The 12,902-nt window shown below is 53.5% G+C and overlaps 4 protein-coding genes across 4 annotated transcripts; 2 read left to right on the forward strand and 2 right to left on the reverse strand.

The window, feature by feature from the left end:
* Positions 1-978: 978 nt before the first annotated feature.
* Positions 979-2,529, forward strand: JN550_004583 (uncharacterized protein; the record flags this gene model as incomplete). Its single annotated transcript, XM_049316115.1, has 4 exons — positions 979-1,063; positions 1,125-1,181; positions 1,237-1,284; positions 1,340-2,529. 4 exons carry the CDS (start codon positions 979-981, stop codon positions 2,527-2,529), a joined length of 1,380 nt encoding a protein of 459 aa, XP_049173655.1.
* A 999-nt stretch (positions 2,530-3,528) lies between these two features.
* Positions 3,529-4,335, reverse strand: JN550_004584 (uncharacterized protein; the record flags this gene model as incomplete). Its single annotated transcript, XM_049316116.1, has 4 exons — positions 3,529-3,623; positions 3,681-3,878; positions 3,941-4,060; positions 4,134-4,335. 4 exons carry the CDS (start codon positions 4,333-4,335, stop codon positions 3,529-3,531), a joined length of 615 nt encoding a protein of 204 aa, XP_049173656.1.
* A 1,937-nt stretch (positions 4,336-6,272) lies between these two features.
* JN550_004585 (uncharacterized protein) lies at positions 6,273-10,227 on the forward strand (the record flags this gene model as incomplete). Its single annotated transcript, XM_049316117.1, has 4 exons — positions 6,273-6,372; positions 6,577-7,883; positions 7,935-8,340; positions 8,396-10,227. The coding sequence occupies 4 exons, from the start codon at positions 6,273-6,275 to the stop codon at positions 10,225-10,227; spliced, it is 3,645 nt and encodes a 1,214-aa protein (XP_049173657.1).
* Positions 10,228-11,229: 1,002 nt separating this feature from the next.
* Positions 11,230-12,729, reverse strand: JN550_004586 (uncharacterized protein; the record flags this gene model as incomplete). Its single annotated transcript, XM_049316118.1, has 1 exon — positions 11,230-12,729. The coding sequence occupies one exon, from the start codon at positions 12,727-12,729 to the stop codon at positions 11,230-11,232; it is 1,500 nt and encodes a 499-aa protein (XP_049173658.1).
* Between the last annotated feature and the right edge of the window lie 173 nt (positions 12,730-12,902).

Here is a 12,902-nt window from a genome sequence, read left to right on the forward strand (position 1 = left end):
GGCCCCCAGCCAGCCAGCCGCTATCTTCAACCACTCGGGACACCATTACGAGGCCTTCCCTAGGCTGCGTCACCTATAAGAACGGGCCGACCACGATTCAAATTAAGCCCCACTCGCATGCCTCACCATTGGCAACGGCCCACTGTATCCACTGTGAACGGGATACGCGTCCGCCAAGGCCTCCTGAAAAGCTTGTTCGTTATCGCCCAGCGCACCCAAGACGGCTCCCGTCTTGTCAAAGCTTCGTTGAACCAGCATCGAAACGCCTAGCGATCCAGCGATCCTGAAGTCCAACCGTTTGGATTCAATGTTGGCTGAAGGATCAGCCAACACCTCCAGATGATATGGTGGGAGAGTCTCTGTACTCCGTAATCCGTGCTCCGGAAGCAAAGCGAGACTGCGTCGTCCCGGGATACCACTCCTTCTCACTGTTGCTTTGCCTGAGTCGCGAATCACTACCTTGTTCAGTGGCTAGTTGGCTACGCTGTACCAACGTACCATCGAAGAGTCGTAGTACATACGTCGGTCCCGTTTCTCGTGTCTGCAGATTTCGGTCACTTCACTATTATGATAGCCCTACGCGCCCTGGCACTGTGGCAAGTGGTACCAGTCATCCAACCAACTCTGCATGATGCGGTGCCCTCACACTCATTTCACCATGTAGGCGGGCGGCACTGAGAGTGGTCTGACCCTGGGAAGCACAGCCTCCAAATCCAGCTTCGTGTTTAGGGCCGCCAGGGCCGACCGCTGTGGTGGAGCTTGGTAGACATTACGAATCCATGTCCCCGCCAGGTCCACTATATCGTGGTTCCAAAATCGGGGCGATATGTCATGCCTGTTCCCGCTGGCTCTGTGGTAGGGGAGCGATTTTTTCGATTCTTTCCTTTCATCACGTCGTTTTCGTAGAGATCCAGCCGAAGACTGGACCACAGTACCATCTCCAAACAAGGTCACTCGTTCTTTACTAGCTTTGTCATCATGCAGAGCGTCCTACGATCCGTAGGGCTTCTCAGCCTTCTCTTTTGTCCGATCGGCGCAATCGACATTGACTTTTCGAGCGATTGTGGGTGCTCCTTGTGAAGCTGTGAAGAGATATGGGCCGACGAGTTAACATCTAATCCAAGCCTCCATCAAGGCCGGAGCGGCAGAAATCGCCTATGGCCTGGTCAAATATTATACTGGTACAACACAAGACCCCATTTATATGACACCATACGGCCTGCTGACATGAAGCAGGAAACAATACGGGTGACACACCGGGCAACCTGCCCGACCCATATTACTGTCCGTGTTATTCCTCAGTTATGAGGCGAACCTAGCTTGCTGACTTGGAGAACAGGGTGGGAAGCTGGTGCTATGTTTGGAGCGTTGGTGGATTACTGGGCTTATACCGGCGATGACTCCTACAACAAGATAACATTCCAAGCCTTACAACATCAAGTCGGCGATGATGCAGATTATATGCCGACAAACCAGACGCGAAGTTTGGGTAACGATGACCAGGGCTTTTGGGCATTGGCTTCCATGACGGCCGCCGAGATGAACTTCACAAACCCAGACGCGGATCAACCACAATGGCTCGCACTTACGCAAGCCATCTTTAACGAATATGTTCAGAGATGGAACGAGGCGGCTGACACCTGCGGTGGAGGCTTGCGCTGGCAGATCTACACGTTCAACAACGGTTACAACTACAAGAACTCCATCTCAAATGGCTGTTTCTTCAATATTGCCGCCCGCCTGGCGCGCTACACCGACAACTCCACATACGCGGACTGGGCGGAGAAGATCTTTGCGTGGGAACAGAGCGTCAAGTTTATCAGTTCCGAGTGGCAGGTCCTCGATGGTGCTGGTAACGGAGGCACAGACAACTGCACCGAGGTCAACGGCGCACTGTTCACCTACAATCACGGCATTTTCCTACATGGCGCCGCGTATATGTATAATATGACCGAATCCGACACGTGGAAGACGCGAGTTCAGGGGCTCACAGACTCTCTCGAGGGCACGTTTTTCCAGAACGGAGTCATGTGGGAGCCGCCTTGTGAGAGTTCCTCCTGCAACACCGACCAGCAAGCGTTCAAGGGGCATTTGGCCCGCTGGATGGCCAACACGGCCAAGCTGGCACCATTCACCCACGACACCATCATGGGTCTCCTCAAGACCACGGCCGCGGCCGCCGCGCAGCAGTGCGATGGCTCACCGGCCTCCGGGTTCAAAGGCCACGCCGGCACGGCCTGTGGCTTCAGCTGGCTGCAGGGCTCGACGTACGACGGCAAGACAGGCGTGGGCGAGCAGCTGAACGCCATGTCCGTCGTCATGACCATGCTGACCGACTCAGCGCCGGCGCCGTACACGTCCGCCAACGGCGGCTCGTCGACCGGCAACGCCAACGGTGGCGCGAGCGACGACAGCAAGATCGCCCACATGAAGGAGATCACGACCGCCGACAAGGCCGGCGCCGGCATCCTGACGGCGCTGACGCTGGGCGCCCTGTTGACCTCGTGCGTCGTCATGATCAAGGACTAGAGTGCGCTGTGATACCCTCCATGAGCATGCATTGGATTCTGCTTTGGGATTAGATATCCAAGCCTGGGACGCTCTTTGGCTATTCTTATATTTCATTTTATGTTTTCTTAGACGGAGTTCAGGCGTACTCGCACTTGCATAAAGGGGAACGGCTATGGGCTAGGGTCATGGTCCTGATATATGGCCCATTCTAGATTTGTGTATTATCTAGTCACTCAACAGGAATTTGAGACACTAAAATCAAGCAATGATCAAGAAGTAGATTGAACGTAGCATTATTACTTTCTCATGCTTTGTTTGTACAGCAATCCCATGCATTCGTTGTATCTGTGTCTTTATAGAGCCCGGCTGGTGCCTCCTTGATGCTGATTCGGTGGGCCTAAACCGTATACCAGCACGGTAGGCCAGGACTAGGTGCCATTGACACGAAGGGAGAGGTATTGCAAACGGTATTGAATCGTCATCAATGATGTCTGGCACCACTGCCTACGGATGGCTAAGTTGGTCATTCCCATGTTGTTCATCTTCTTCCTCTGACGTGGTCTGGTCCGCACTGGGAGGTAAATTCGGAATAATATCTGCGTCTGAATGGGAGAACGGTGCATATCGAATATTTCTGCATATACGCCATTCCTTACAATACATTCGGCCGCAGAGCCAATTGAGTCCGTACGGCTTAAGCGTCTCCTTCTCAGGGACAATGGGATGGTTCTGCTTGCGCGCTGTCGAAGGCTTTGCCACCCAGAGACATGTTGGGCGCTTCTTTGCCAATCGGAGACAATGGGATATATAACGGCATGGAGAGCGAAGTTCATCACGCTCGCTTGGCGTTGTAAACGGACCAGGGAGGGTCAACATGCATTACCCCCATCTGAGAACCCAAACCGACCGCGACGTCACCGGTCATAATGTCAAGGCACCGACGGTTCATGTGTGACGCAAGAAAATTCCATTGGCTTATGTACACGTCTATCGTCTCTCCCAAGTGAACCCCCTCATCTAGTCGACAGTGGCGCGGACGGGGTTGATCTCGACACCGTACTTCTCCTGTAGCCTCTCTCTTCTCCGCTCCTGGTAGCCGGGGGGCTCGATTCCTGTGGTCCTGTTAGTATTCGTCGGTTCCGTAGGCGGGGAAGGGGATCACGGCGAACCTCTGCCCTCGCCGATCTCTGCCACCGTCTCCATCATCGGCCGCCTGCGGTTCTTTCTGAGGTACTCCTTGCGCTCGTACTCGTCCACGAATTCCGACTGTGTCTTCTTGCCAACGAGGTGTCCGCCGGTGAAATCGAACGCCGTCATGACGATGGAGATACCCGCTCCGAAGCCGAGGATCTGGGGCATGCGACCCGCTGTTATGCACCGCATCAGTACTCCTATCTCGTCACCGTACCCCTCGGACAGGTCCTCTCACATCTCAGGCCTAGCATGGCACCACCCAGGAATGCTCCAATCGTCGTGTTGAGCGAGTCGTCCTTCTCTCTGAGGTTGGCCGAGGCGTCCTTGGCGAAGCTGTAGATTGCGGGGACCGCAGCTGTGGGCAGGCTCTGGTTAGCTAGCTCCCCTCCCTCAACAAGCGCTGGAAGCCCGGACCGGCAGGCACGTACTCATGGTGGCGATGGTGGCGCCGGAGCGCGAGAAGACGCCCCAAGCTCCGACGTTGGTCTTGGCGAGCGAGTTCTGGACGGCGGACGCGAGCAGGCCGGCAGCACCGCCGACGGCGGCACCGTTGACGCCGGACTTGAGGGCATTCTTGGCGTGGAAGGGCTCCTCTGGGTAGAGGACCTTGATGGGATGGGGGTTCGCCATCTTGAGCCGGGGTGGGTCGGTCGCAATGGCGAGCAGTTGGTGACGGGGACCTTCTGGTGTTGCAGAGCAAGCTCGGGATGGGATGCGAGGTTGATGCAAGCTCGAATTGGCCGCCGTTGGTTGGCTGGAGCGCACGGCCGTGGTTTAGCCGGTGGTCTGGCGATGTCCAGTGCTGTCCAGTGCTGTTCAGTGCTGTTCAGTGCCCAGGTGCTGTCCAGAGTGCTAAAGGCAGGCGTTCAGAACGCCGGACTATCTCCCGAGCCGAGCTCCGGCATCTTGTGGCCAATGACCGCACGCCGCCACGCGGACCGGGTACGCCCTACGCCATGCACCGACGACCTAGCGTCCTTTTAGACATCCTAGCTGCTGCCTCGCCTCATTACGTAGATCTCCCAGTTCCGTTCGCCAGGGCCAACAGCACAGCTCTGCCCCATCAGCCTTATCCCATAATATCAACGCCGTCGCGGGCCAGCCTTGTGCCTATCTTATTGCATATCCGGAGTCCAGTATAGTTGGGAGCATCTTCACGGTTCGCTGGTCCTTTCGTCGCCTCTCGGGTCTTTTGTTGTCTGGTTGGGTCTCTGCTTTCGTCGTCGGCTCTCGTTCTCGGCATTATCCGGTCCTGATACTCTCGCATCCTCATCTTCGTCGCGGCGTTCTGAGATACCCATCGCATCCGCCACGTCTCTGCTGTTGGCTCATGACCAAAGAGCCCATATTATCTCACAGACAGTGTTTGTCATTGCACGTGACATCAAGGTAAGGAGGATTATCTCTTGTCATCGCGGATGTCAAGCTTCACGCGCCTTCGTATGTGATCTGTACTGCTTTGTCAGTCAGACTGGAAGGAATATTGTGGTGATCGAAATCTGCCAGGTGCTGCAGCAGGTAGAACGAAGGAGCAGTTCATGCACTCACAAGCATGGTTTGTTCTTGTCGACAGTTGTCTTGTTCGTATGCTGGCCAAGGGGCTCTCATGCAATGTCACAACAGAACACTACTGCGCACTGGCACCGAGTGGTGTGTGTTGCGCTCGGCATGCATTCATATGAGTAACACAAGATCCGTTGCCGCTTGACAATCACTTGCTGTTCTGCTCCGCAGGCACGGACCCAACCGAACTCGACCTCGAGACTGTGCAGAGTGCCTTACACGCTGAAGAGCTGGGTTTTCTGGAGTCACCAGGGTATCTGTGACCAGACCGGACGTCTCCATGGTCACGACATGAGAACGTGGTTGGATCCAAATGTATATCAGCCTCTGGTCTTGCGTCTTAAGTCTCCAGGCCCAGCAACAATCCATAAAGCCCGAGGAAACCTCCTCTACCCCGGCTCCTGAAATCGTTCCAGGGTGGCCCCGCTGCGACTTCGTCGTCGATTACACCGCACAAGCTCCCAGGAACCCTTGGAATGATTGTCTTCTCCTTCAGTCACCTGCACATGATTCAGATTCACCACCGACGTCTTCTTCTCAACTATGCTGACTTGCAAAACTTTCGTTCAGATTACTCACTTCTCGTATAAGACACGGCTGTGTGCTGCTGTCGTTTCCCGACCGACTAGTACACTTCCGCCTGCACTGCAGCATCAGCTGGTATGTTTCTTTTTCGCCGTTCCTACTGTTGCTATCTCAGTTGGTTGCTTGACCGACTGTCCGTTCGCCCGCACCGGCGATCTGGTATCTTGCTTTTCGAGTTTCTCAAAACTCAGCAGCGCCCCTCTCCACATGCCATTCATATTTCTCATCATCTAGCTTCCGTCCCAAGTCTTCTATCAGGACCACCAAATCTGCGAACACAACTGACCTCAATAAGAAACTGCAGTCGGCTCTGCTCGTTTACCTACTTGGACTACTCTGGTCCTGCTCCGGCTCTTGGCAACACTTGGCTGGCAGACCCTTCATCCGTTGCCTGCTCGTGGCTCTACGAGATAGACAACATGGCTGCTTCGGGAGTAGGCGGAGGCCCTACTGAGGCCCAGGTCATGGCAGAGAGGCTGCTCGCTGAATTCGCGAGTTGTGACATGACCAGTGTGGAATGTGAGTGATATCTATTCCCACGCCCGCGACGTTCTTCCCCCCCCCCTCTCTCTCTCCCCCTCTTGTCGTTGTTGTTGGCATGCTCATAACCATTAGTCTACACTTCTGCGCATCTCCTTCAAGATTTTGTGGCGGGGAACTTGCTACGCCCAGGGGAGGAAATATGTGAGACACATGAGTTCATACTTCTTCCCAGCCAGTCAGGGAAGATGGAGGTCGGCTCAGATACCGAGGTCGTATCATGCGTGTGCAGAGAATGCCTACACCACTTTCGGGTCAAGGTCACTGGTGGATCCCCCATCGCCAGTTTTGATGTGAATCATACTACAGGCATGCACATCTACGCCTTCGGTGGTCGCGATGGCACTCACACCCTACGGGCGACCCGAGTAGGCGACGATCATGTTATGGACAGATGTCACCTCGTCTGTACTGTCGACAACTGTTACAGCAAGGTTGAGTTCGAGCGACTAGGTTACCGCGTCAGCAGGGGAGAGATCGACATGCTTAATGACGCTCACCGGACCGCCCGTCACTTCAAGGAAGCTTTGGCTCAGGATGCAGACAGATTCAGAGACCTCGAAAATATAGATTGGAACTGTTTCGACATGCTACTGACATACATAGCGGACGGGCTCAACACCAAGGACAATGAGAGTCCTAAGAAGATCAAGACCCAGAACCGGAAGTTCATGGTCGGGTTCAGTCACGATTTTGACGACCTGTTTCGAACTTTGGGTCTCTCCCACACTGTCGACAACAGCGAGGAGATGTGGGTATTCCCCAAGCTGGAGCCTGCCCAAGCACCCACACGTCTCGGAACGCAACGGTCCAAATGGGAGGAATTCGAGTCCGAATTGTTGCTGTTTAGCACTAAGGACAACCCGCGCCGAGGCAGACCTGCCTGGGATATGCTCACACGCCTTCTACACAGCAACTACGCGTCTGTTTCCGGCAAACCTTCCATTCACGAGTCCGACATGGCCCTTCTGGGCTGCTTGGCTAATTACCAACCGTATATATTCGTCGAGGCCGCAAAATTCCTCGCCGAGAAATGCCCAATGCGGCGTGATGAGTTCTTGAAAGCTGCGGAACGTTCGATTGGCAGTAACGAAGACGCCCAGACGAGGCTCCTCTTGTACCGCTCTTCTTTCGATGCAGTCGACACCATTCCTTCTGCAAGCCCCGAAATCTTGGACGCTTTCGCATTTTTCGACACGACGCCCACCGGACAAACTAGTGTGGATCATTTTGTCAGCAAGTCCATGGTGTTTCTTGATGCAAACAAGGCAGTCAACGACAAGTTACAGCTCATCCAGAATCTTAGAACCGTTGGAGACTACTTACACCAAGACCTTGTGACCTTGGTCAGCGGGGTTTTGCCCGATGTCTCGGACCAGTTGGCAGGTCCTCATACCGGAGCAATGAACCCCGATCGAGTGGCCGAGGTTCTCGCTCCTGCTCAAGTGGATTGGACGCCAGAATTCGCCGAGTCGGTTGTTAACAACCTTGTGAGTAGCTCAAGTTGGAAAGAATAGCCAAATACTGACAGACTGTCCTAGCTTCAAGACTCGACGAAGGACCGCCACGAAATTGCAGATGCTCTAAAGACATGCGCCAAATGGCAAAGGGACCGTGGTCATACGGAAAATGCCGCCAAATACGAAGAGTGGGCAGGTATCTTCAAGGCCGACGGCGCTGTAAAGCCAAATGATATCGAGGCTGGTCAACAGGCAGTACACCTAGCCATGGACCGAAATACACCCCCAGGTCTCCGCAACATCGGCAACACCTGCTATCTGAACAGTCTCCTTCAATACCTCTATAGTGTCAAAGCGGTTCGAGAGCTTGTGTTGAATTTCCCTGAGAATGGCCTGGAGCTCAATATGGATAGCATCAAGCAGCGCCGGCTTGGGTATGCCAATGGCCTTGAGTTCAATCTTCAAGAGGCTATAGTTGGAAGACAGTGTATGCAGTTCAACCCTATTTCGCATTAGACGTTCAAAATGCTAACGGGTGCTAGTCGTGGAAGAGTTGCAGTCTCTGTTCAAGGATCTACAGACAACTACGGAGGTTGCGACCGTGCCGTCTCAGAAACTTGCTAACACGGCAATGCGATCCGCCTCTGATCTTCTTAACAGACAGAAGCAGAAGCAAGATGATCCAGAGGTCAAGCCCCCGCCTCTGCCAGCTAGGCCATCACCTGCGCCTCCGACCTCAACTTCAAAAGATGCTGATTTGGTCAATGTCTCTGTTGAGCCGATCAGCGAGTCGCTTGAGACTGCCAGTGTCGTCAGCTCACAGACCTTGGTAAATGAGGAGGAAGGTACCTCAACAGAGTCATATGTCGAGGTCAATTTGCCAGATGAAGAGCGACAGCAAGCTAACCAAGCTATACACAACGAGGACTCTGTATCAAAAAACAAGGATGCCGAGTCTCTTGATGAGCTATTCTCTAGCACAACAGACCTTGAGGAGAAGGAGCGATTAGTGGCACAACGACTTGAGCAGTCTGATCGAAAAGGCACCGATCAGCAAGATGTGGAAGAAATAATTGGCTTCATCTTTGAGCACATCATGCGTGCGATTAGATCCAACGGCCCCATGCCAGGCAAGCCCGCGTTGCAGGCTGACGCCGTCACGGATACCTTCTTCCCTTTGCTTGTTCACTATACTCTCAAATCTGACGCGGATCTCGAACAGGCAAGAGCAGAACTCAATCCGGATAGATGGATCAGCACTTACCCTCATCCGCGGGATGGAGTATCCTCGTCTATGTATGAGGCCCTTGATCGCTCCTTTGACCTGCAGTTCGTCGGTAGCGACCTTGCCCGGTTCTCTGCTATACGCAGCCTTCCTCCTGTAATGCACATACGCATTCAGCGAGCTAACGCAACACGAGCCGGCTCATCCAAGAATCGCAACCCTGTCATCTTGACTGAAGAACTCTACATGGACCGTTACATGGACGCAGCCCCCAATTCCGACCTTGCTGTGATGCGGCGTGCTGCATGGGCACTTCAAGGCCATCAGACTGCACTCGAAGCGATTGATGAGCGAGCACCTAGTGCACCAGATGTGAAGTCTCCAGAGCAGACTGCCACAGTTGATGATCAGGCATTCGAAATAATAGATATTGACTCACTTGAACTCGATGAAGCATCCACCGAGTATTTGGACGACACATTCCCTAATTCGCCGATCGATTCTTCTCGCAAGCGAAAGATCGAGGGATTGCATGAATCTGCTATGGATACACCGCCTCCTGCAAAGAGACGAAGCACATCGCCGGGCGCTAGAGATACCCTGATGAGTCGGGTCACTCAGATACTCAATGCATTCGACGTAAAATGCAATGAGAAGGCCGGCGAGTCTGAAGTTTCCAAAGAAAACGTCGAGACCTTCTACGGCAAGTTGACGAAACAAAAGTACCGCCTTCATGCTGTTATTTGCCATTCCGGTGGAGCGGTAGCTGGTCATTACTGGGTCTGGGTTCGTGATTTTGAGAGGGACACGTGGATCAAATTCAACGACAGTACCGTCACTGTTGACAGCCGTGATCCTCAAGTTGTACTCGACGAGCTCAATAAGACTGGCGATCCATGCTACGTGGCATATGTCCGCGACGAAGATAAGCAGGACATTGTCGATGTCCCGCAACGCGCCATGCCCGATCCCAGTATGCGCGCCGCCGAGGGAAACGATCAAGACGTCGAGATGCAAGTAATCGAAGGCATCTCTCCTAGCGCCGTGGAAGGCCAGCCTGAATACATTCCGATGGGTGCAAAGCATATGGTCACTAAGGACAACGACATCATCGAGGTCGACTCGTCTCGACCCTATGAGCTTCTATAAAGGCTTATTGCTCATTCATTGCGCTTCAACACCTGGCACCACGATACCCTGCTTTCGGCGCCCCCTGGTCGCGAAAAGAACAACCTTGTACAGTCAACATCGTTCCTGCCTCATTGTTTACATATGTTGTGGCCCCCACATCGTTGATGGTTTCAACCAAGACGAGCAACTCTCGGCAATACCTGAGTTTGACCAGCGTTTAAGAACTTGGGCGAGAGGTATCGTGAATCGCTCTCCTAGTTCAGCGTCTCGGTCGGGGTGCATCATACTTGACCTGCACGGCGGCATTTCTCCAGCTTTAGTCTACAACCCCGATATGGGACAATCAGACTTATTGGATCGAGCACTGAAGCGCCATGCTTCTTGATTTCTTTTGCACGACGTATTAGAGAACATTACGAGGCCTGACCCATGATCATGTTAGAACTGAACGTCGTCCGATTATGCTCGGCGGCGCACAGATGAGTTCTGGAAAGGTAGACAAAGACTGAGTATTCTGCATCTGCCAGAAGTCTCGTACATGAGACACCTGTCCATATATGTAGCTAGCTTGCAGAGAAATGGCCACGGTACAAGAATCACACCCAATGCGACTGATTTGGCCCATACTTCACCATGGGGCAAGACATGCAGTGTTGAATGACGAGGATTGGGACGATGTCTGTAGGAATAGATAGAAACGCGACTGACGCTGGCCAAAAATTGAGCGGAATGATTTGATTAGATTATGCTGCCATTTCGCAACGTGCCTTTTTATGTATAAGCACAATGTTTGGTCAAGAAGGCCCTCGCACACGTATGGTTCATAATGTTTCTGGAAGAAGATTGGCTCAGCTGTATTACCAAAACGGGCATCTGATACTTGGAAGTCTGGCAGGAGCCTTGTTGCAAGCTTTTCCTTCAGCGCGGATTTTACACCTGGCCACACGGACGCTTCCTCCTTGCGGCCCCCCCCCCCCCCCCTTTTTTTTTTATAAGCATACGTAGCCAAATCCTCCAAACTTACAGATCGGCAGCATCCAACAGTGTGAGCCATATTTCGCTCACCGTCGGAAAAGAAGGCACAGCGTGGGCCATTCTCTCCAGCGTCATTCCGCCTACGACAGCTACTGTCGCTGAATGTAGGACCTCCGACACGTCGTCACCTACGAATGTTGCCCCTAGAATCCGGTTTGTCCCCAGATCAATCACCAACTGGCCCCAGCCGTCCTGGGCCCGATCGTTCTTGATGCGTGACGCGATTGAATTGAGCGTCGCAGTCACAAATCTGACACGGTCCAATGACCCGGCTTTCAGAACGGCCTTCCGCGTTTGGCCTACCGATGCTACAGTGGGTGTCGTGAATACAACTTGTGGGACGGCATTCTGGTCTGCAGTGGCCGAATATTTGTCAAACGGCACACCATCCAACTTCAGACCATGGGCACGAGCTATGATGGCGTTCCCGACAATGCGTCCATGGTACTTGCTCCCGTGAGTTGTCGTGTTGCGACCGTTCATGTCGCCTGTAGCATACAGCCAACCTCCATTCACGGCCTTGGCGCATAGCGACTCGTCTACTGGGATGGGTGCCCCATCTTCCTGAATGCCAAGTTCTTTCAACCCGATCCCGACTACTCGAGGCCGTCGTCCAGTTGCGACAAGCAGTTCGTCGGCCTCGAGGGACTTTCCAGATGCTAGACTTAACTTTACGGAGGAGTTTGCTCGTCTAACAACGCCGGTGACTTGTGATGACAAGAGGATGTCGACTCCTTCGGCCTCAAGTGATTGACGTACGAGGCGGCCAGCTTCGTCGTCCAATCGGGGCAGTATTTCTGCCGTAGAAGAAATTAGAGTGGTCTTGCTTCCGAAGCTGCTGTACGCTGTGGCCATCTCACAGCCTACCGCACCGGCTCCCAAGATCACCAGGCGTTCCGGCACGGTGCTGCTGCTCGTGGCTTGTCGCGGAGTCCACGGCTTGGCCTCGGCAAGGCCAGGGATATCTGGTATAATGGGCTCACTGCCTGTTCCCAACACAACCGCCTGCTGTGCAACTAGCACCTTGGAGTCTCCGTCAATCGAAGAGATCTCAACCCTTTTCTCGCCTACAAGTTTTCCCGTGCCCCTTACAAGTTGTGCCCCGGCGGCTTGAACCATGGGCACCAGGACTTTCCCATCGTTCCAGTTGGCTGTGAAAGCATCTCGCCGGGCGAATGTTGCTTTGGCATCAACCTTCGGATCCTGCTTGAAGTTTTCTCTGGCACCGCCGACGGCCAAAGACGCATCGAGTGCGGTGCGTGATTCAAGTAAGACCTTGCTTGGTACACAGGCCCAGAATGGACAATCGCCGCCAACGAGCTCGCTCTCAATTATGACTACGCTCATCCCAGCCTTGACGACGCGTGGAGCCAAGGTGCGGCCCGCCCAGCCAGACCCGATGACGATCACATCAAAGGTGTCTGTCGTTAAGTCTGAAAGGCTATGATGTGGAGGGTGGACGTTGATAGTGTTGTACGGCGGCATCTTTAAGAGATTTGTGATTTCAACTTTCGTCTTTTTGGTGTGAATAGATAGAATACTATGAAGAACAAGTATGAACTTCCGACATAGATAACGAAAGAACGACTATGGCAACTTATACACCTTCCGAGCGGCCATGCCAAGCTCCGTTCAGCCAATCATTATCATCTACTACA

This window comes from Neoarthrinium moseri (genome assembly GCF_022829205.1).
Source record: "Neoarthrinium moseri strain CBS 164.80 chromosome Unknown scaffold12_Wmoseri_CBS_16480, whole genome shotgun sequence".
Taxonomy (NCBI): domain Eukaryota; kingdom Fungi; phylum Ascomycota; class Sordariomycetes; order Amphisphaeriales; family Apiosporaceae; genus Neoarthrinium; species Neoarthrinium moseri.